The sequence below is a fragment of the Colossoma macropomum genome, unplaced genomic scaffold (assembly GCF_904425465.1).
Source record: "Colossoma macropomum unplaced genomic scaffold, Colossoma_macropomum, whole genome shotgun sequence".
Classification (NCBI taxonomy): Eukaryota; Metazoa; Chordata; class Actinopteri; order Characiformes; family Serrasalmidae; genus Colossoma; species Colossoma macropomum.
In genome coordinates, this window is record NW_023494792.1 from 10,942,840 (window position 1) to 10,965,985 (window position 23,146).

The 23,146-nt window shown below is 37.0% G+C and overlaps 1 protein-coding gene across 1 annotated transcript in view; it reads left to right on the forward strand.

The window, feature by feature from the left end:
- cd44b (CD44 molecule (Indian blood group) b) overlaps positions 1-19,719 on the forward strand; it is a 28,497-nt gene extending 8,778 nt beyond the window's left edge. The window contains exons 2-9 of the mRNA XM_036575918.1: positions 6,652-6,820; positions 7,457-7,593; positions 7,868-7,939; positions 11,911-12,213; positions 12,812-12,922; positions 13,598-13,696; positions 14,465-14,543; positions 16,557-19,719. Coding sequence (XP_036431811.1) covers positions 6,652-6,820; positions 7,457-7,593; positions 7,868-7,939; positions 11,911-12,213; positions 12,812-12,922; positions 13,598-13,696; positions 14,465-14,543; positions 16,557-16,770 — 1,184 coding nt within the window. The 3' untranslated portion in view covers positions 16,771-19,719. The remainder of the gene's footprint in view (positions 1-6,651; positions 6,821-7,456; positions 7,594-7,867; positions 7,940-11,910; positions 12,214-12,811; positions 12,923-13,597; positions 13,697-14,464; positions 14,544-16,556) is intronic.
- Positions 19,720-23,146: the final 3,427 nt, after the last annotated feature.

Here is a 23,146-nt window from a genome sequence, read left to right on the forward strand (position 1 = left end):
CTGCCTAGAGCAGCTGGAGATACTGGCAACCTCTCTATAGACTCTGTACTCTCTCTCTCTCTCTCTCTCTCTCTCTCTCTCTCTCTCTCTTTCTCTTTCTCTCTTTCTTTTCACATTGCTTGTTTACTACCACAAGCCCTTAACTTCATTAGGTGACAATGCCTGCTTTGGAAATCGGCGCTTTTGGACTTGCCGGACTCAGCACTTTGTGTTGACCAGCTTGACTACTCATTTTGCATCTAAATGCAGACACCTTGGATAGGGGGTACAGAGTCATTTTCACCCAGCGCTGTCTTTAATCTTTGAATTGGCTCTGCAGGTCCAAAGGCCATGCTTTTCCTTCAGGACACTGTGATCTGTGGATCTGCACCACTGCTGGGGTGTACTCTGAGAGAGAGCCAAAGTGAATTTAATATCTTTCTGTCCAACTGCCATTAACGGCCACATGAGCACGCCTTCCTCTTTGAGTTCCTCATTTGTGCCCAGACGGTGCACCAAGCACTGAGGGGAAAACTGCAAAGTATGTACTGTATTTCCTCTCTTGGCCACAACTAGTTCCCAGTGGTTGTCTTGGCTGCTGCTGTTGGCATACACGTCACCTAACTGACTTCCTTATAAGCTGTGATATTTTGAACGTTGGCACAACCTTGGATGATCACATTTCTGAAACAATACAGTTAGACTAAATGGATGACAGCGTCAAACGTTTCAGGCTGTCTTGAAACTAAGTGCAGTGTTAGCTATGCCTCTAATACTATACAAATAATCAACCTAAAAGTCCTACTTAAAAACTACTATTACAGGTTTAATCAGCAACAAGTCTAATAAAACTAAATGGTGTGTAACTGAAAAGTACTGGGCACTGAAACTTAGCCAAGTAGACTGGCAATTCTGAGACACATTGAGACATACTGAACAGAGAGAGTGTCCCATACAAAAGTAAAATAAAATACAGATATATCACATATTGTTACTGTCATATCAACAGCCTCATAATTTTTTAAACCATTTGGAAATGTCAGCAGCCCTTTACATTGTGTGAACACTTCATTCACCCATAGAGAGGGTCCACATTTACTTGAGGGAAAAAAAAAAAACAGACATTATTTTTTGCTCCTGTTAAGTTACTACTTTAGAGGTTTTGTAGTGACAGCAGCAACTAAAATCTAAAAATATATATTTGCAACACATCATCAGCATATTGTAACATATCTTCATTGTCCAAGAAGAAAAACCCAAAAAACGAGTATTTTCATTTTTTGTGTTTTTTATTTTTCTACATCATTTCAACACAGCAGTTGTTTTTACATTGTGTGAAAATCTCATAATGATTGGACCAACAAAAATGCACAATTGATTGGAATATATATATTCATAACCTTAAGCTTGTGCCTTTCCTCTATGCAGTTGGTCCTTTTTTTGCCTTGTATAAAATGTTAATGTAAGGCAGCACTCTGTCTCTACCTATGGGTCCAGCTGTTCAATGTCCTAGTCCATGTTAGTTATTCAATGCAATCTGTTATAGAGAAATACAACAAGCCTTATCATTATTCAGAATAGATGACTCCTCTTATGCAAAGTGTAAGATTCATCAAGATTCATTAAGATTCATTAGATACAGTATGAACTGTATGGGATTTACTTTCATTTATTTGTTTATTGTTTACAATGAGCCTATACATGATCAAGTTATCCTGAATAAGACATTATAGAACAGCTAGTTCTGACAGCCCAATCTGATTGGTTGTACATGTGTTATTTTTTGTGATGATACCACTTTACAAATAACTGTACCATTCCCCTGAGCACCGGTTGATAAGACTTGCTTTACACTGCAGCTAGCCGTTATTAAGTTTAGCACACACAAAAACAGAATGGATACAACAGAGAACTTCTTGAACTTTTGACCTGCACTGTGCTTGGTGAGATCTTCAAATTCTGCAGAAAACAGCAGGCCTACATCAAATTCTGAACCCCTTTGCAAGCTTTTCATCTTAGCAAACTTTTCCATCCGCAGCTGTGATGGCGCAACAACTAAACAAACTTAAGTTAGCTGGAAATGAACAGAATACAGCAAACAAGATGGGCTGTGAAATGTTTAACAGACTGACTGGAACAAAACTACATTCAGATTAATCTGGCAAATATTGAAAAAACTGAAATGAACCTGATATTGTGGCAGTTTTATGACTCTATCGAAAGGGTGCTACTTGTTTGCAGAAGGAATTGCTAAGATTAAATCACATTTGATGCAAGTTTTGGGGCAGAACTGTTGTATAAAAAAATAGAACATTCAAGGTCGTGTGTTATTGCGAATGGCTGTGAGGATCTGCTGTACTCGCCTTCAGCTTGTCCCTGCGACTGAACGACAGCCATAATGTTATTTTGCGATAACGCATTCCATCTCATATTCTATTGTGGAAGTATAACCTATGTGTGTGTGTGTGTGTGTGTGTGTTGTGTGTGTGAGTGTGTGTCTATGGCCCAGTTCCTAAATTCATACATATTTATGGTACATACGGTATGCTGTGTTATAAATTCATATGAATGCAGTGGTCTCAGTGTGGGAACCTCATGACACCATGTAGCAGTAGTATATGTTTTATGACAGGTGTCTGTTTCCTCTGCTGAGCTTGGTGTTGCAGCAGAGAGAGCAGGCTATCAGCATGTAGATAATGATGTTGCTTGCGTTTCAAAGGATTTACGCAAGGCAGAAATGACCGTGTTCCATTACAATTCTTTTGGCATTTAGAAAAGCATAGCACTTCATTTGCTCCAAGGACAGGCTTTTAAAAAAGAAAGAAATACATTTGGAATAACATATTGCCCCAGTTAGTCAGTGTACTTAATGTCACAGATTCCAGAGCACTGTTGATCACCACTCACATAAATCACTTATGGACACATTATTTTGGACATGTTTCTGCTATTTGCTCTGAATTGTCTGTTTACACTCCATGGCTTTGTAAGCATGTGAGTGTGTAAATTCTGGTTCAGTTTGCTTCCCTAAATATAGAGATGTTGTTTGTGCGTGTCACCATGGTAACTTACTGTCAACAGTTTGCTCATGAACAGATGAGGAAGGATTTGCTGATTTTTTTTAACACTGATGAGATACACAAAGCTGAAGACATCACAGGATGTGGTCTGTTAATGCTGTTTCTTGCAAGCCACACAACACTGACACCCTCTCATGTGACGGAGAATCGATATTTGTGCATCCCCTGTTGCCATGGTGATGGGAAACCTTAGTGGATTTTGCCATTATTTGACATTTCCACACTTTCAGAGAGGTGGATTGTGAGGAGCTCTCTGACATTATAAGTCATTATGACTGTGTGTTGATTTATGATACTCTAGAGATATGAAATGCAGACCCTTATCTGTTTCGAGCAAGACTGCATGAGGATAAACAGATGTCCAGATACACATTGTACATTAGAGCTGATATAAAACTGGCTTCCTGTGCTAAACCAGGAGGAGGTTTGGCTTACAAACTGAAATATGGTGATTTAATAAAATAGTATCTACACAGGAGTAACTTCACAGGAGAAGACAAAAACTTTCTTTACTTTCAGTGTAAGTTAATGTAAAGAGATTTTGTTCCAAGCAATTATGGAGCATTTCTATTGGTCCATTCGTCATGAAATGCAAATGCACAATGCAAACCTGTTCTCAAAGGATGTAGAAAAATAAAAATTGACAAAAAAGTCCATTCAATTTTATTTTACATGTGTACCCAAATACCATCCCAACATATGGGTCTCAGGTCACTGACAAAAGATATCATTTTACAGCACCTTCTTCACTGAATCACATTACATCAAAACTGATAGGTCTCCGCTGTCTGTCGGGAAGCAGCCAGGGCATGTGTGTCCGTGGTGACTGATCCATGACTGATCCATCTCAGTTCTTTTTGACTACAACCATGTTCATGTTGTGTGACTCCCTGGGGCCACCATCCCACAGTATCACACATGAGGTAAAATCTGCAAGAAAATAGAAGAAGAGGAGATTTGAATACTCTTTCCTGTCTGTTCCTGTTGCTTTTTTCATTTGCTATTCTGATGAAACTTCATCATGTGCTTCATGTCTCACAGCATCTGTATACCTGTTTTTTCACTTCACTTCTATATTTCAGTTTGATATAAGTCAGAAATATCATTGTTGTTTTTGGAGCTATGAAGACAATAGATCTCATTATGACATTGTTATAAGATCAATAATCATAGTAATAGACATACAGGAATGGAGAGACATGCAGAGGCACAAAAAACATGATCAGTTTCATCATAAAATCAACAAAAGGTTTCCCTCCCCACCCCCCACTAGAATGAAGAATGAAAGACTGTGAGAAAGACACAAAAACAGAAGACGAGATTATCATCACCATTACAGTAGAAAGACACTGAACAATTCAGTTGTGTATATTTCCTATAGTAAATAACTTATTCAAAAAAGCAAACAATTCAATAAAATTGGACTTGGAATTTGCCACTTTATCTCAATTGTTTTTTTTTTTTCAAGGTAATTATAATTAGAGCTCGAGTCAAACATGAGAAAGTACAACGCTGTTTCCAAAAAGTTGGTACACCATGCAAAATGTAAACAAAACAGAATGCAATGATGTGCAAATCGTATAATTGAAAGTTTCACAAAGACAACATATCAAATGTTGAAACTGAGAAATGTTATTGTTTTTTGGAAAATATATTTTCAATTTGTCAATTTTGAATTTGATGCCAGCAACACATTTTTAAAAAGTTGGGACAGGAGCAACAAAAAGACTAGTAAAGTTATGTAATGCTAGTTTCACAACTAATTAGGTTAACTGGCAACAGGTCAGTATCATGACTGGGTATAAAAAGAGCATCTCAGAGAGGCTGAGTCTTTCAGAGGAAAAGATGAGGAGGAGTTCACCACTCTGTAAATGACTGCTCAGCAAATGGTGAAACTATTAAAGAATAATGTTTCTCAATGTAAAATAGCAAAGAACTTGGGGAATTCATCATCTATGCTATATAATGTAATTAAAAGATTGAGATAATCTGGAGAAATCTCTGTATGCAAGGCACCAGGCCAAAAACCAGTATTGGCTGTCTGTGATCTTTGGGCCCTCTGCATTAAAAACAGACACAATGCTGTAGTAGAAATCACTGCATGGGTGCAGAAACACTTATGAAAACCACTGTCTGTGAAAACAGTTCATCGCTGCATCCACAAATACTAAAAAGTTAAAACTCTACCATGCAAAGAAGAAACTCTATATAAACAGGATCCAGAAATGGCACCACCTTCTCTGGGCCTGAGCTCTATTAATGATGATGGACTGAGGTGAAGTGTCCCTGTAGTCCAACAAATCAAAATTTAAAATTCTTTTTGGAAATAATGGACAGTGCATCCTCTGGGCGAAAGAAGAGCGGGACCATCTGTCTTGTTCTCAGTCACAGTTCAAATTCCAGCATCTGTGATGGTAAGGGGGTGAATTAGTGCACATGGCAGGGGTGACTTACACATCTGTGAAGGCACCATTCAAGCTATGATGTATGCAGGTTTAGAAGCAACCTATGCTGCCATCCAGACAACATCTTTTTCAGAGAATGCCAAACCACATTCTGCATGTATTATAACAGCTTTTCTCTGTAGTAAAAGCGTCCAGGTGCTAAAGTGGCCTGCCTGCAGTCCAGACCTGTCACTTACTGAAAACATTTGGCACATTATGAAATGAAAAGTGTAACAAAGGAGACCCTGAACTATTGAGCAGCTGAAATCCTGTATTAAGCGAGAATGGAAAAACTTTTTAGTTTTAAAACTACATAATTGTACACTAGTGGGTCGTGAAAAATAATAATAGCCAGTAGTATAAGAGAATGTGTCCCCTCTTCCTCCACCAGTCGTCCTCTCCACCCATCTACCAAAAATACTGAGCTAACTCATGACCACATCAGCAAACCTAGCAAGCAGCAACGTGGTCAAAAAGAAGCTTGATTGTTCACCTTGTTAAAAAAAAAAAGTGAAAAAATAGTCAAAAGTCTGGCAGCACAGGTTGACAAACATTATCTGTAAATTTCAAAGAATAGCAAAAGCCTTAATCAGAAAAATGATCAAAGTACTGTCAGCAAAGTTGCCAGTAGAAAGCTGGTAAATAACAGTAAATACAATTAAAAAACAAAATCTTAATTCTTCTCTTTTACTCAGTTGTTTCTCCTGGTTTAGTCAATTGCTTATCTTTCTGGGTCGCAGGGGGGAACTGGAGCCTTTCCCAGCACCCTGGACAGGTTGCCAGTCCATCACAGGGCAGCACTATATTTCATTAGATTCAAATAAATAAATATTTTTTTACGTAGAAACACAAATCTAGCATCAATTGAAAGTTTAGGATCCAGTTTTTGGCAGAATTTCTCAAGAGTTTCACTGAGGTACGAGTAAATAATACATACAAATAATACAAACAACATCTTTGGTCATCATTGGCAGTAACTGTGATCAATAATAATAATAATAATAATAATAATAATAATAAACATCTGAATGGAGTTTAAGCTGTGTGAGGGGAAAATATCAGGGAAAAGTGATATTTTAAATCTATGTTTTTGCTTCATTTCCAAATATAAACTCTTTTCTCTCTCTCTCTCTCTCTCTCTCTCTCAGAGGTGAAGGTACGTGGTTGCAGTCATAGGGGTGTTTACTATATTCAGGGTAATGATCGGCACACTTTGAATTTTACCGACGCCCAGCAACTATGTGAGTCATTGGGAGCAACACTGGCCAATGCTACACAAATGGCTGCCGCCTATGGGACAGGCATGGAGATCTGCAGGTGAGAGTTCTGTCTGCTCAGTATTCCAGTACTTACTGAAATAATAATCTTCAAATTTACATGCTTACATATGCATCAACCATCTTTTTTAAAAGACACACATTCTTAAATATTTAAATACATCATACCTAGAGGTAATGCCCTGTGTAATGAGAAGAGCTAGACCGTCTTTAATACTGCCTGGTCTTATTATAAACTCTGCACACATTCCAATTCAATAATGTGATTATATGTACATACATTTTATGTAGTTTAGTGTTTGAAATATTAATATTTAGGCAGCTTGGCAGGGCACACTGAATCTCATTGTACTTGTACAATGACAAACATATTCACATTTGTATTCAGAAATGCATCTGTTATATCTGACACATCACCTTCATTCTAAATCTAGCAGTCCTTAGGTCTTGCTTTCAGGGTAATGGTTAGTCCCAAAACAACCGTCAATTGCACTGCATGTAATAATTTTGCTCCTCCTTTTTTTATGTGGAAAATGTGAAAAAAAGCATTACATTACAAAAAATTATAACAGAGAAACAGTTAGTTGCAAGTTTGCTAAACTTTCCTCAGTCAAAACAGAGCAGTGTAAATACAGCAGGCAGTAATTAACCTGCACTGGGGTCTGTATGTGTACAGGTACGGCTGGATCCACGATGGAAACGTCTCCATTGTTCGCCAGAGGGCAAACATCTTGTGTAGAGCCAACCAGACGGGCCTTATCATATTCAAACCTACAACTGCAACTTATGATGCTTTCTGCTACGACGACACAGGTACTTACAATGAACAAGAAAAAAGAAGGTTGGGTTTGGAATGTTACTGTAATTTAATGTAAGTCTTTAACTCTATACCAATTTCAGTTTGAGCTGTGGGGTTTAAAAGATTGAAAAGAGTTACAGTGACTGAGATGTAGCGTGAGAAGAGGGTTTGCTTTGGTATACATGTAAACAACTGGAGCCATTTGTACTTTATTGTGATTAGAAGTGGTAAATGAATCAGAGGCCTCTTCTTTTTTTTTACAACATGCAATTCTGTCCCCCAAACCAGACATGTCAGATAAAAACTGTACACTGGCAATCAACCTTGAATCTACAGCAGATCCTGTACCAACCAAGAAAGGTGAGAACATTTATTATTATTATTATTATTATTATTATTATTATTATTATTGTTATTATTATTATATTCATATGTGTTCATTGGTTCCACATGAATGATATTTAATGCATCAATAGAATTACTATCATTTATCTTATGTTTGGCAAGCATTGTGTTGATGTATTCTATTCAGGTAGAACTAAAGTACATTATACTTCATTTTAATAAACTATAACAAAACACAAGAAACACTTGAAAGGTCAGTTTTTAAAATTAAATAAATAGTTATGATTATATTAATTTCACAGTGATATGTAGATTTGTTGAATTGTGTTATTGTTGTTGTTTTGTTATTGTTGTAGTTGCAACAATAATAGCAATACATATTTAAGCAAAGCAATAGCATTCAAGATTTAATTGGTAAGTGCAAATGATTCTTGGACATAGCGAAACAGATCAGCTGTGAATGTAACTGCAAAATCTGCAAAACTCATATACAAACTCCTCTTAAGCAAGATTGCTTAATACGTTGCCTAACAATCACTACAGCTAGCATGTAACACTAACACTAGCTAGTCTGTGAACTTCCAGTGAACAACTTTGTATCTTTATGATGAATATCTATCTAAGTGACATATTCGTGGCAGTATGCTAAAGGGTGGGGGGGTTGCCTATTGTCTGGGGGGGACTTCTTGCTGCAAAGGTCTAACTTTACATTTTCACTTGAAAAGAAAAAAAAATCTATTGTTCTGCGCACAATCCTCCTACAATCATATTTTTAACTAAGTTTATTGAATAACTTATAAATGCATTGATCATTATCCAATGTCAAACATTCTATCAGCTGGCCCTAAAACATTTCTGTGGGAGTAAATCTCAGGAATTTAGTGATCCAGATGTTCAGGAATGTCTGAATTTGTTAGACCATAGCTATTCAGTAAACATATTGAGATTTGTTTGGTACTAAAAAAGTTAACAACCAGGCTGCCTTAAATTGTGAGTATTTAAGTTTTTAAAGTAAATTAACAGAACACAAATCTGCATCTTACATTCAGTTACTGCAATGAAATAAAACCTTTAAGGCAGCCTGGTTACTAACTTTTTTTAGTGAAACCTCCCCAAAATGAAACAGTGTAGTATTACCATACATCATTTTGGAAGGATTATTATGTCAAATAAATGTAGTAGAAAGCTCATTGTTCATCCAGGGAGTGTCATAAAGATGCTATCAAATAATACCAATTCTACTGTAAAGTAATGAAAGCACACACACACACACACACACATTTACACATAGTTAAAGGTGTGCATTGTCTTTCAGTGTTCTGCATCTAATACTGTACGCAGTTCTCTCGTTTAACTGTGAGCAGCAGCTTCACTGCTGTAATTTAGAAGTGAAACACAGCTCTATCGGCTGTAATATAGATCTGTTCGGTAAACAATGGCTGATGTCAACGGTTGAGTAGTGAACCAATAGGTGTGAGATTATTTACCATCTGCAGGCAGAAACCGTCTCTGAGCAAAACCGAAAGAGCCATTAATCTTTTTGCTGAGAGGGAATCTGCATCTCCAGAACAGCATCTGTGGAGGCAGTCATGTCAATAATACTGTGAGAAAGACTAACAGGCAAACACTTTCACAGTGACATGTTTCCGTAAGAGGTGAAACACTGAGAGTGACTGGTTAGACAAATGTTCTTTAGTGTCATTAGAGGAAATGCTGGGAAATGCCTTCAGTTAATACAACAAACAAAATCTGGCTGAAAAATAAAAAATGGGAGGAATTCAGCACTCACTGAACATAGTCATAAAAAATCAAGGGAGGGAAGATTTAAAAAAGCTCATGCAATCAATAAAGAAATTTATATTAAACTGTCTTCAAAAGTGCTTTGAATCCGAGTTTGTTACATGGGCCAATCAATAAGAACCGCCACGTAATAATCTTTACATTGTCCTTAAGGTAAAGGATGTTAAGATTAAGATTATTCAGTTAATAATGCTGAGGGCGAAAATCTTTTTATGTATTACAATAAGTTAGGTATTTTTTTTATCCAGTCAGTGCCAATAGTGTTGACCAAAACTTCACTTCCTTGTCATTTCCATTATGTGGATTGCTACAATGAAAAAAAATAGAATAAAGGGCGAAAGATTTATACTCCATCCAATCTGTTGTGCATTTTCTGACATATCTGTGATTGGTAGAGCCACTGTAGTGTCAGCCAGCGGTATGGTTGACATGTTTTCAGTGGCATGTCACCAGGCATGGCCCTGCACTTGTCGACAGCTGCAGGGAGTATGGCTTTTTTTGCTTATATGACACTTTTTTTCCTTATATGACACTTTTAGAGGATGTTCAGAGGAACTTGTTGCAGTTTTGATAGAACCTTTTTGTGAGTTCAATTTACTCAATTTTATGAGTCATTTAACCCTTGTGTGGTGTTGATGTTTCTGTTACTCAGTGGTTTAATGGTTCCACCTCATGATTGTTTTTTTTTAATCAATACAGCCATAACAATTTATGTAAAAACAAGAAATGTTTAAAATATCACAAGTGGCCAGCGTAGGGTTCTCCTATAGCAGCTGTAGCCAGTCAGCAGCCTGTCCATGTTGTCCACCCTCACACACACGCACACATATACGAACACACACACACACAGACACACCCACACTAACAGCAGGCCATGTATGAGGAGAACAGAGTGAAGGGGCACAGCACCTCCACGCTTTTATTCCCTGCGGGTTCACCCCAACACCACATGTGTAATATAAATGTGTGGGGGGTTTACAGTGTGAAGTCACTGAAAATGTGTTATTTTATATGTTCTTCACAGAAAATGAGCAAAGGCCAAGGAACCTGAGGCTGACATAATAATAAATCACATCATTTTTTCTTTTTGGTAAACAGTGAAAATGGGTCCCACAGACCTGAACACCACACAAGGGTTAAATATCTTTTCTTTGCAATTTTCTATGTCGCCTCTCACCTTCGCACCCGAATTTGAAAATCTCTGCGTTTGATGTTTACTTTGACATTTTTACAAAACATCTTTCAGCCTTTGTAGTAAAAGGGAATCATAGATATTAAATTCACAGAAAACCGACGACAGCGGTAGAAAACTCTTTTATGCTTACTCTTTTGACATAAGCTACATCTTTTAACTGGAACACTGGCATGCAGACAGATTGTGGTGATAGCAGATGGTTGCTGTGCAATGATTGGAGGGCTGTGAAAAGGCATAATAATTTCATGAAAAACATAATAATTTGATAGGCCATAATACAGTGATGGCACTGTAACAAATCAATTCTTACCAGAAATGTCAGCTTTATAAATGTGATTGTGTGGGCCTGTTATCAATAGAGGGAACACACACATTTCATTTAACAAAAAGGCCAATCAGAGGCCCTGAATTAGTCGGGGCCTAGGTAGGCCCATGCATTAAATCAACAAAAAGTGTTTTGTTTTTTTCTTACAAAATCACGTTCTGGTATTCATCCTTATTCCCAAACTGCTTTTTGGGCAAAAAACCTAAGTACATAACATGATGACTAACTATTTAGCAAGCAAACTAGCCTGAGTATTAACGCCCAACAAACCCAACAAACAGTGCTATGTTTTAGAACCATGTTTGAATGCTGTTTATTCAGTGTGAAAAGAGACTGTGTCAGATAACAAGCTTTAAAGATTTGATGGGGAAAATAAAGTGTTTCATTACTCCCATCCTTAAAACTTAATTGGGGGACAGAAAACAAATCCCCCCTGTTGCTCCCTCATGGTGCCAGGTGTGACCCTATGTGGCACCTTTTTCAGGAGTGTAGGCATTTTGATAGCCTGATATCATCTATAGAAAATAACCCAGAGAACTATAATGCTGTAATTAGTATAGTCAGAGAATACAAATTTGTTTGTGTAGGCTTTGCCAGGCAGAAATCTGGAATTAAAGCAGTAATGTTGTAGCCAAGTGTGCTCAAAATGTCTCTGTCACGTTTCAGACATCACCACAGTCTCAACCTCTACTGTTAATGAAGATAACCCTGAAGATAGTCCAACTGAGGATCACACTGCAGGGAACCAAGATATATTCTCTGATAATACTACTTCCACCATTGACCCTCATGATACAGAGAAGCCTGCTCCAGTCACCTCATCCAGTGAATACAAGGAAGAAGGAGAGATTCAGACTACACAGTTCTCCACCCTGTTGGAGACCACTAAGCCTGTTGGAGACGCTAAAGGTCTGATCACAGAGAGTCCTCCTCAGACTGAGCCAAAGACTCAGCAAACAGTGAAGGAAGGTGAGGCCGCTCATATGGAAAAAAAATGTATTCCAAATGTATTTATCAAATTTTTTCAATATCATTTTTGCAATAAATAAAACTGCCCAAAAATGTATTTGTTACATATACTTTTAAGTACATTTATTTGTATTTGTTATTATACTTTTTCAGTTGTATTTTGTTTTAACAACGGTTACAGATATAACTAAATGGTACTGACTTCGGTGTTTTGCGTTGTACTGTACATTAACCAAATGTATGTATGCAGTAAGACGATGTCAAATCATAACTGCGTATTCACAATGTATCAACATCTACTACACTTGCTTTTGCCATGTTAGAAGTTCATCTGCTAATGTTTAAAATTAAGATACTGGAATGCAAATTCATTTCAAAAGTAAAAGGCAGACAAGTATTTTGGCTATTTTCATTTTCTATGTGTAATATTTCCCCATACATTTTAAAATAAATGCATTTTAAAATATACTTGGTTAATATCGCAATATATTCTGAAATACATTTTAGTGTTTGGAATGCATTTCAGCGTGGACTGCAATGTATTTGAAAGGTATTTCAAATATTTAAAAATATTCTATTTTGTTCCATATGGGTAAAGATTGGCCCACCACCTTAGTGCAGACCACGGGCTCAGGTATGGGGGAGCCATTATTCACCCTGGGGTCCACAGTGTCACTGGACACAGAATACACCTCCATGGGTGCAACTGGTAAGGCATCTTCCTATATACTATATACACACACACACACACGTATATATATATATATATATATATACATACACCCACCTTGGAAATGTAACTACATGCATATTAGTTTCATAGCAGTTACCCAGTGAATTTATTCTACACCAAAAGTGTTTATTTGATGCAAGGCTGATGAGTGTTTTTTAAATGTATACTTTATCCATCTGTTGCTGAATACTAGAAAAGAAAGAGCGAAGGAAGCAGCAAATATCCTTTAGAGTTTTTACACTGTTCTTACGCTGCTTGTCCTTGGTCTGCATCTCTAAGCTTTTTTTTCCCTCTTCTGTTGCTTGGCAGAAGTTCTCATCTAATGCTCTTGTTTACTGCTACACCAAAGTTTAGTCCAAAGCCCCCTCTGCTGTTGAAGTAAAAGTTTAGAGATGCTGTAACAGGTGGCCGTTCTCACTCCAGACAGCTCACTGACAATCGCCCCCTGCTGTTCATCAGGAACTGTTCAAGAGAAAGCCAGAAAATGTTAATTCTTCAGATAATTCTTATACAAACTCAATTATGAAATTTAATAGAACTAATTTATATGATTTACTCTAAAAAAAAACTATTTTATTTATTTAGCCTTTTCAACCTTAAAGTGATTAAATATGTGCTATCTATATTTTGCATGACACATCTGCTGTAAAGCACCGGTCACTGGAGATGGTAACTCACATACTTCAGAGGATGTGAAGGAGGGGAGGATGGGTGCACCAGCAGAGGACAAGTCGAATAGTAGCTCGTCAGGTATACACGAACACTTAAGAAGTGATTTAAGAAGTCTGGCAACCACGGGTCTATTTTCAGAACAATTTAAATGGCTACCGGATAATCAAATCTGTCAGCATACCAATTGATAATATTATACATTTTGTGTCTTTGCAAACATGTTGTTTATTTATTTTGTGTTTATGTGTTTGTGTTTTGTGGGTTTACTTTAATGTGATTTGTGACTAAACATTTTTGATATTGCCTTTTGTTTTTTTACCTACTTGAGAAACATTGATTATTTTAAAATTAACATCAACCTGCCCAGGGACTTCAATTAAAAATTAGCCATCTGGCTAAATCTGGCACATTTCCATTATGAAATAATGATGTGGATTAATGTATATTGTCCCTGTTAAATAAACAATTCAAGTAAACACCAGCTCATTTAATTAATGGATGAACAAATAAACAAACAAACAAACAAACCAAACCACACGCTCTCAGGGGTGCGGAGGTGATATTATACAGATTTATAGTTTAACATAAAGTGCTGTCTTCAAATCTGCTTTGAAATATATCTTTTGGATCCATATTTGGTCCAGATTCACTCTAAAGCACATATGTAAAATATCACCTGGCCCACTCAAATTAAGAGATGTCTTATGATAGCTTGACATTGCCTGTTGAACTTGTGAACTGTAATGCTGTAACTAGCATTGACATATCTTTTACATTTGCAAGCACTTGAGCATTAATGACACTATTCAATAGCTGATATAAACATGTAACTTTTCTCCTCCACAGACTGGCTGATCATAGTGGGTGTGATTGCGGCCGTTGTTGCCATTATTCTCGTCTGTGCTGTTGTGGCAACAAGGAAAAGGTGAATCCTGCTTGTCCATAGGTTTTGCTACCTACTTACACTTGGAATTTCAATTCAAAAGTTTGAGACAGTTGTTATTAATACAATTTTAATTAAAGAAAGTTGAAAATAAATGATTCTGTTACAGCTACTGCTACTTACTAGCTTCTGCTACTTACTAATTAGTAGGAGGCTGAAACAAATTGATGTCCAGAATTGTGACGAGTTTTAGATAATTCCTTAATGACTGAGAAAGCTTTAGAACAGTCAGAATGAAGTTATGTTAAAATGACATCAAGAAAAATTAAGATCAAATCTGACAGATAACCAATCAAGAAATTATTTTACAAATTATATTATAGTGTATCATAATTGTTGTCACATTGAGAGTAAAAATCTCATGTGGCCAACAAGACAGCACAAATTAAGATACAAAAGAATAAAAGAAAAAAAAAGCATACAAATCATCGACAAGGATGGATTACTGGTTGGCCGGTGGGGCAGTGCCCAGGGGCCTCTGACTGCCAAAGGCCCAAGGTAGCTCAAATACCAGAGGCATTCCACTGTAGCTGCATGGATAGTGTTAGGATATGTACTGATTGAATAAATGAAATGAAGACCCCTCAGCCTGTACTCTATCACCATATTTAGTTAAAATTAAAAGCTCCCAAAACCCAAAAATGTGCAAAAAAAAAATATTGTGCAGGAAATAATAGGCTACTTAATTTTTTTCTGATGCTGTTCAAAGCGTATATAAGCACACACAATTCTAGGTTTTTTATCCATTATTTTTTGATCTCGTGAGACCATGATCTGTGCCTGATCATTGCTTATCAGATTACCTTAAAATCTGATAGAATAGATAGAAGTAAAAAAAAAGCAGCTCATGTTTCAAATGCTTCTATAGGTTGCTCAAAGATGATGAGGTGTCGTAACTAAACAAATTTGAATATAGATTTAAATATAGATTTAAATATATGTTCAGTTTGGCAAATGAAGACTTGAGGAAGCCAAATTCAGATCTGACTACTGACATATAAAAATTGTAAAAGCATGGATTGTGCCTTATATTCTTAGTTAAAGAAAATACAAGCAAAATGGGGTTGACCAATGATAGTTTTGTAAACAAACAAACAAAAAAACATTGTGTTTGCATTTGCACTGAAAATGGGGACCAAACAGTCATTTGACAGAGAAGAATGACTGGCATTTGATATGAATCATTAGGAAGAATGATAAACAGGACATAATGAACTCAAAGCTGTTTTTGCAGCATACATGTACAGAATATCTCCACAGCCTACAACTTAGTTAAATATTGTTTTTTTGCTGGCTGAGAAAACAAGAACTTGAAGTTCTTGAAATTAAATCCCAGTTTCAACTTTAACTTCTTTAATGTCTCTCCAATTTGAAGTCTCAAATATACATTATTGTCTTATAAAGAAAATGAATTCTATTGGTCTACATGTGAACCTACAGACCCTTACAGTGTCCCATAGGAAAATGGACTACATTGCAGTTTGTTGTCAATAAATTGCAAAATGTACATTCATTTTTAATACAGAGCTGTCACAGCTGGGGGGATAGTGGAGGACCACAGGGGGACGGGGCCCTCAAAGGGTCTAAACAAGATTTGGCGTATGCATTAATATTTCTAAGCAATTAGTGTCGTGATCAAATTAATTTTTGTAAAAGTAAATAGATAGAGGAAGACGTATACATCCGTCAAAAATATTGGCACCCTCCCTCCTCCACCTCGTCTCCATGGGACTGCATTTGCTCAGGGACCAGAAATGTGCTGAACGCCCCTGTTTCAACTCAAATGTGTACATCATATCAACATCAATGAAATATATTACCTTTGTAACATTTTATCGTTTAGGTTAACTTTTGGCAGTAATTGTGTTGGTGTAATATGTTTTGTTCATGCAGAAATGATGTATACATTTAAACCAAGTAAATTCAGTGCATCACTTTAATCAGTGCACATTATCAGTGTACACTGTTATGAGTTTTTGCTGTGTGGTTTCTCAGGTGGTGTGGTAAGCATCAGACTCTGATGATCACCTCGAAGAGCAACAGTGAGGGGAACGGCACAGCAGCCTCAGCAAGCAGTGCCCGTGCCCAAGAGAGAGAGCAGGAGATGGTGACGCTCATGCACAAAGAGAAGATCCAGGAGAACGGCAACACTGAGGAGTTTACTGTCATCACTCTGGAGGAGTCACCAGAGAAGAACCAGCAGGCATGAGAGAAAGAGAGAGAGAAAGAGAGAGCGAGAGGTAGGAGGTAGGATGTGAGTTAGGAAGGTCATGGTTTATATGTTGACCAGGGAGAGAGAAGCTGGTTGGTTTAGTGCAGACTGGTCTGGTCTGGAAAGCAATGGACACTCTGATACTGATACGAGATAAGGGTCGAGGGTGTCTGCAAGGGCGGGGGTGAATTTGTTTGTCAGTTCAAATGTCTTTGTCAGTTTTTTGTTTTTCTTGTGATAATGACAGTGATTCCTCTTTGATAACTGTACTCCACCACCTGAAAAGGGACAACGTCTACTTAATGGCTTAAATTTGGATGTCAGACAAAGGAAAAATGCAGCACTTCTCTATATTCCAACATAGGAGAAACTTCTGTATTTCACACTGAAGCTGCCTTTCATATTTGCCTTTCATAGTGAGAGGCCTTGATGATAAAGGTCAGGCTTGCATGAACTGGTTCATGCCCTTAGGCAGGATTCAGCTGACTTTCCAAACCTAAGCTTACATAGATAAGAGAAGGTGATTAGAGTTGAGTCTAGAAATCAGCACTTAAGGCAGATTTGACTTAGACTGCCTAATTGCAAGCAGATAATGCTGCCTACACACACAAAAAGCTTTCAGATAGCTGCTAAAAATGCTAACAACTCTCATTTAATCTCAGCTTTGTGCATGCAATCTCACATCTTACTTTCTCTGGCCTTTCATTAAAGAAGCTTTGTTTATGAATGACACCAGTCACTGTATCCTAATGCAAGCGATACTGAAATCTGATCTCTCTATGACAATCTAGGATGCTACACGTAACTTGCTCTGATGGGATTTTGTTCATCATTAACAGATTATATTCAAATCTAAACTTTATGATTTCTGAAATCCCTTAAAACTTTACTGTAACATTATGTTATGCTTTTGGCTTTTGGGGGTGCAGGATAGTCTTATGGGGAGGGGGGCTAATGTAAAATTGTAAATAAGGGCCAGTAAAGTGCTGGCCTTTTTTCTGCTGAGTGTTAGATATGAGACAAGAAAGGCTGCTAGTAACTGGAGATGATCATTTTGAGTGGACAGTGATGATGCAGCCCGCTGACGTGTGTTTTAGAGTCTTTCTGTCTCACGTGTTTTTCTTTACGTAATAACCTTGTGTAAGTTTTTCTTTTGTTTCTTTTGTTTGGTTCCTGTGGATGGGGATATACTTTTTTCCTTTCAAGGGAACGAGATGTTATTATTTTAATTTATGCTTTTTTGAATGTTAAGTGTATATACCACAATGCTTATTTACCATAGACTTTAAGACTGGATGTCCTGAAAAGTATGGTATTGCTTTGTTTTACAGTTGTGGTAAATTTAGAGTGGTACCACTTTAAGTTCTAGGTATTAACTAGAGAAGTGTGAGGTACAAATGCCAAAGTGCTAGTTAAGTATTTGAACTACATAATGGTAAGTTCCAAGGTAGTCTAACTAAATTACACTGAAATGCAGAATAGGTTGTCTATCAGTGGGTAAGTGTGTGGTACAAACCACACTTTTGGGTAAGAAGTAGCAGGTTGTCATTAGATATATTGAAAAAAAAAAGAACGTGAATATAACACGAAAAGTCTCATATAATGTAAAGCTGTCTATTAGCTGAATCTGGGCTATAAAATGAAGCAGTGGTTCTTAATATGGTTCCACTCTGTCCCTAACATTTACTTCAGAGAAGTATCTTTGTATTTTTTTGTATTTTGCATTTTGTACTTTAGAAAACTATCTTTGTAATTTTTGCTGTCATTTTACTCTCTATAACTTGGAGTACTTACCATCTCGTCACTCCAAATATTTATGAGGCATTTTTGTCCTTTGTCAGCTTAAGAGCTAAAACATTTCATTGTAGTTTAGTGCTTTTCATCATTTTATCCAAAAATAATTCCTCAGCACTTGGAGATTGTACCCCACACTCACTCAGTGGATACCTAGAACTGGTTTGGCATTTAAGTGAAACTTAGTTAAACTTTCTTAGAACTTATCATCATAATCACCAAAATAACGATCTAGTTCTTTGGAGTTTGTACCTGACGCTTACCTACTTAATACTTAGAACATAGGAAACAGTTAAATAAAGTGTTACTATAACCACACACACACACACACACACACACACACACACATTTTCTAAGACACTTATCCTTCTGGGTCGCGGGGGGTGCTGGAGCCTATCCCAGCGGTCATTGGGCGGAAGGCAGGAAACACCCTGGACAGGTCGCCAGTCATTCCCATAATAATTGTATTCTAAATTTTATTAAAATATCAATCATCTTTCTTTTACCATTGTATTAATTGCCTTAATCAGTTTAAATGTAAACCCATTTAACATCATATTGATGATGTATTATGTGAGAACTACTACTGATTTGTTTGTATTTTTAATGCTCCAAAATTATGGTATCAAAGAACATGCTGGTCCAAGAAAAGCTATTGAAGATTCATGTGTCATCGCTCTTATCATGCATATGCAATTTACATTTACTGACTTTGTGACCACGTTACCAACAATGCAGGATGCTTCACTTTGTTATATTAAGATGATAGAAGAATTAAATGATGTTGCTTCCTAGTCATGCTTTGCACATTACAGTGCCTCCAAAGGCTCAGAGCAAATGTATATATTTCCATGCATAAGCTTTCTTTTTCTATTTCAAGGCATTGAGATATCATGAAACGAAAAACAAAAAACAATATCTATCACTCCATTAGACACAGAATTCCATTTCTTTTTTCCCATTGTTTTTCCTTCTGTGTTGTTGTGCTGACATGCATCTCTTGGACTCTACTTTGTATGAGGGAGAATAGCAAATGTAGTAGTGGTAGGAGTGTGTAACGAGTGTGTACAATGATAAATAACAGATGATTATAAAGTACAAAAATCAAGTTGTGTCCCAAATGTAATAAAAATGTATATAGGTGTTTGGGGATTGTTGTTAGTTTGTGTTTGTTCTTTTTTTTATTTTTCTGAAGAGAACGTCCATTTAAACCTTTAATTCTCAGCCTTTTTTTTTCATTTCCCATTCTTAGCAATAAAATGGGAAATACACTATATGGACAGAAACATTGGGACACACCTCTGAATCATTGAATTCAGGTGTTTCATTCAGTCCCATTGACACAAGTGTATAAAATCAAGCACCTAGCCATGTGGTCTGCCTTTACAAACATTTGTGAAAGAATGTGTCGTTCCAAAGAGCTCACTGAATTTGAATGTGGTACTGTAATAGGATGCCACTGTTGCAATAAGTCGGTTTGTGAAATTTCTTCCCTCCTAGATATTCCACAATCCAAAGTGAGTGGTATTACTGAAAAGTAGAAGCATTTAGAAATAACAGCAGCTCGGCCACAAAGTGGCAGACCATGTAAAGTTACAGAGAGGGGTCACAGAGTTCCAAACCTCCTCTGGCATTAACATCAGCAGAAAACTGTGCGCTGGGAGCTTCATGGCATGGGTTTCTATGGCCGAGTAGCGGCATGCAAGCCTTACATCACCAAGCACAATGCAAAGCATCAGATTTGGTGGTGTAAATCACAACGTCACTGGACTCTGGAGCACTGGAAGCATATTCTGTGGAGTGATGAATCACACTTATCTGGAAATCTGATGGATGAACCTGGCTTTGGTGAATGCCAGGAGAACGTTACCTGCCTGACTGCATTGTGCCAACTGTAAAGTTTGGTGGAGGAGGGATAATGCTATGGGGTTGTTGTCCAGCGGTTGGTCTAGACCCCTTAGTTCCAGTGAAGGGAAACGCTTCAGCACACCAAGACATTTTGGACAATTGTTTGCTTCTAACTTTGTGGGAACAGTGTGGGAAAGGCCCCTTTCCGTTCCAGCATGACAGAGCCCCATTGCACAAGGCAAGGTCCATAAAGGCATGGTTGGGTGAGTTTGGTGCAGAAGAGCATGACTGGCCTCCACAGAGCCCTGACCTCAACTCCATCAAACACCTTTGGGACGAACTAGAACGGAGATTGCGAGCCAGGCCCTCTCGTCCCACATCATGTCTGACCTCACAAATGCTCTTCTTGATGAATGGGAAAAATTCCCACAGAGACACTCCAAAATCTTGTTGGAAGCTCCTCAGAAGAGTGGAAGCTGTTATAGCTGCAAAGGGTGAACCAACTCCATATTAATGCTTATGGATTTAGAATAGGGTGTCCTGTAGGGGTAATGTGTAGGTGTCCCAATACTTTTGTCCATATAGTGTATGACAGACAAAAGATCCCAAAAAAGGTTTTAGAAATAAAATGGTAAATATGACAGACAAAAATGTTGACACATGCAAAGGTCAACAGCAGGAGGAGATACAAGGAACAGGGAAATACAGGGAAAAATAAATCCAAGCTAATAGTAAAAGATGGTGGTAAGATACGTAATTGGAGTCATAAAACAACAAAAGAAAAAATGCTTTTTTTTTGTTATCTGATTTTTTTTTATTTCAAAGCAGATAAGGGTTGAATGGAAGATAGATGGATTTAGGGAGTGGCGTTTTTATATCGCAATTTGTAAGAATGCAATTTTCAGATCACAAAAGCTGCAATTTTATCATAACCTTTATTATCAACACTGTTGTCTTAATTTGGGAAATTTAACCCAAGAACACAGATCTTGTAAAGTGCCTGTAGATGAATTAGATCAGGGGTGCAGCAGCAGCACACCTGATTCCACTTATTTAATCAATTGGTCTCAGTCTTCAAACAACTGATCATGTGAGCTCTTTCTTTGTTGGAATGAAGACCTGCAACCACATCAGCCCCTTTGTAGATAAGACTGGACACCCCTGAGTTAGACCAGTCGGAAACAACCAAACACTCGTGCTGTGTACATGACAACACAACCACAAGTAAACGGCACTCTTGCACACTACATTCAGTGCTCCAACCTCAAGCCAAAAAAAAGGATATTCTGGTCTTCATGGAAAAAACATTTGAAAACATTTGATTTTCCCAAAATCGTTCAGCCACAGCAGGAATGGAGAGAAAAAGAGAAGGAGCAGGTGAGAGGGTGGGGGTGCAGGTAGGGAAACATGCATTTCTTTAAAGCAAGAGGGAGGGAGTGCAGTTGCCATGGCATCCAAGTCATGATGGAAGAGAGCATTATTCCTCCACCCCAGCCTGGAGACGGTGGAGGAGATGTGAGCCATTTTGAGTCAAAAAGAATATTACAGATAGAGGCTTTTTTTTCTTTCTTGTGCTCTTAAATATGTGAATGACGTCCATGATGCCATGTATCCTAACTAAGGTTCCCAGGACTCCAAATCACAGATCCTCCAGGATTAGGTTCTTTTCTGTATATGATTTCTTTTTTTTTGCCAAATGTTTGCTACTAACAAGCTCTTCTTTTGTCTCATGTATCAACCCAGTTTCAGTCAATGTTCCAATAGTCTCTAGTAAGCTTCAGGTGCTCACGTTTGTGGCTAGACAAATAAAGCTTTCTTCTGGCATGCCTTCCAGATGGCTCTTTAATTAGATAGTTCTTTAGTTAATTTAATTAATTAATTAGACTTGGTGATCCTAAAAACCATACAATTTTTAAACCAAAAGTGAAATCTAAATGGGAACTTTCTTCAATTAAATTTTGTTTGGTTGTGGCAATAATTGTGACACATTGTTTTGTTAAAAGGTTTTTGTTCTCTGAGATTAAGTTTACTTCAATTAAAGTAAAAAATTCTCTCACATTGTTAGTGTGAGATTGAACTAATTAACCACCAAGACATTTTCTTGATGCCTTTTTTTAACCCATTTTTACCAAGAATACCAATTATTATATTCTGACTGTAAATATGTAACAATTATTGCTGCAAGAAAATTATTAATACTTTTACTACTAAAATTGCTTACCATAATTACAGCAGCTGATACAGAAATAAAAAAAAATCTACATTTAGGACATACATACATACAGAAATAACACATCAAAAATAAATAGAGTTCCAGTCATTTTTATTGTACATAATCTGATTCAATATAATGATATGGTTAAATACGATTCAGTATAGTAAGAAGATCAGATATAATTCAGTATGGTAGGAAGATTTAATATTATTCTGTATCATGTTAATAATTAATATGATTCGGCATTAGTTAAATATGATTCAGTACATTAGGAAGATTAAATATGACTCAGTATATTAGGTGGTTAAATATGATTTGATATACTAGAAGGTTAAACGTGATCCAGTGTAGTAGCAAAGTTACATATGATTCAGTATAGTAAGAAGAGTAAATATGGTTTAGATGAGATTCAGAATGGTAAGTTTCAGATTGCAAAGTTAAAAAGATTTGATTCTATTTGCTGAGATTATGTTAATAATTATATTTGTTATATATTTGCAGTGATAAAGAGCATGC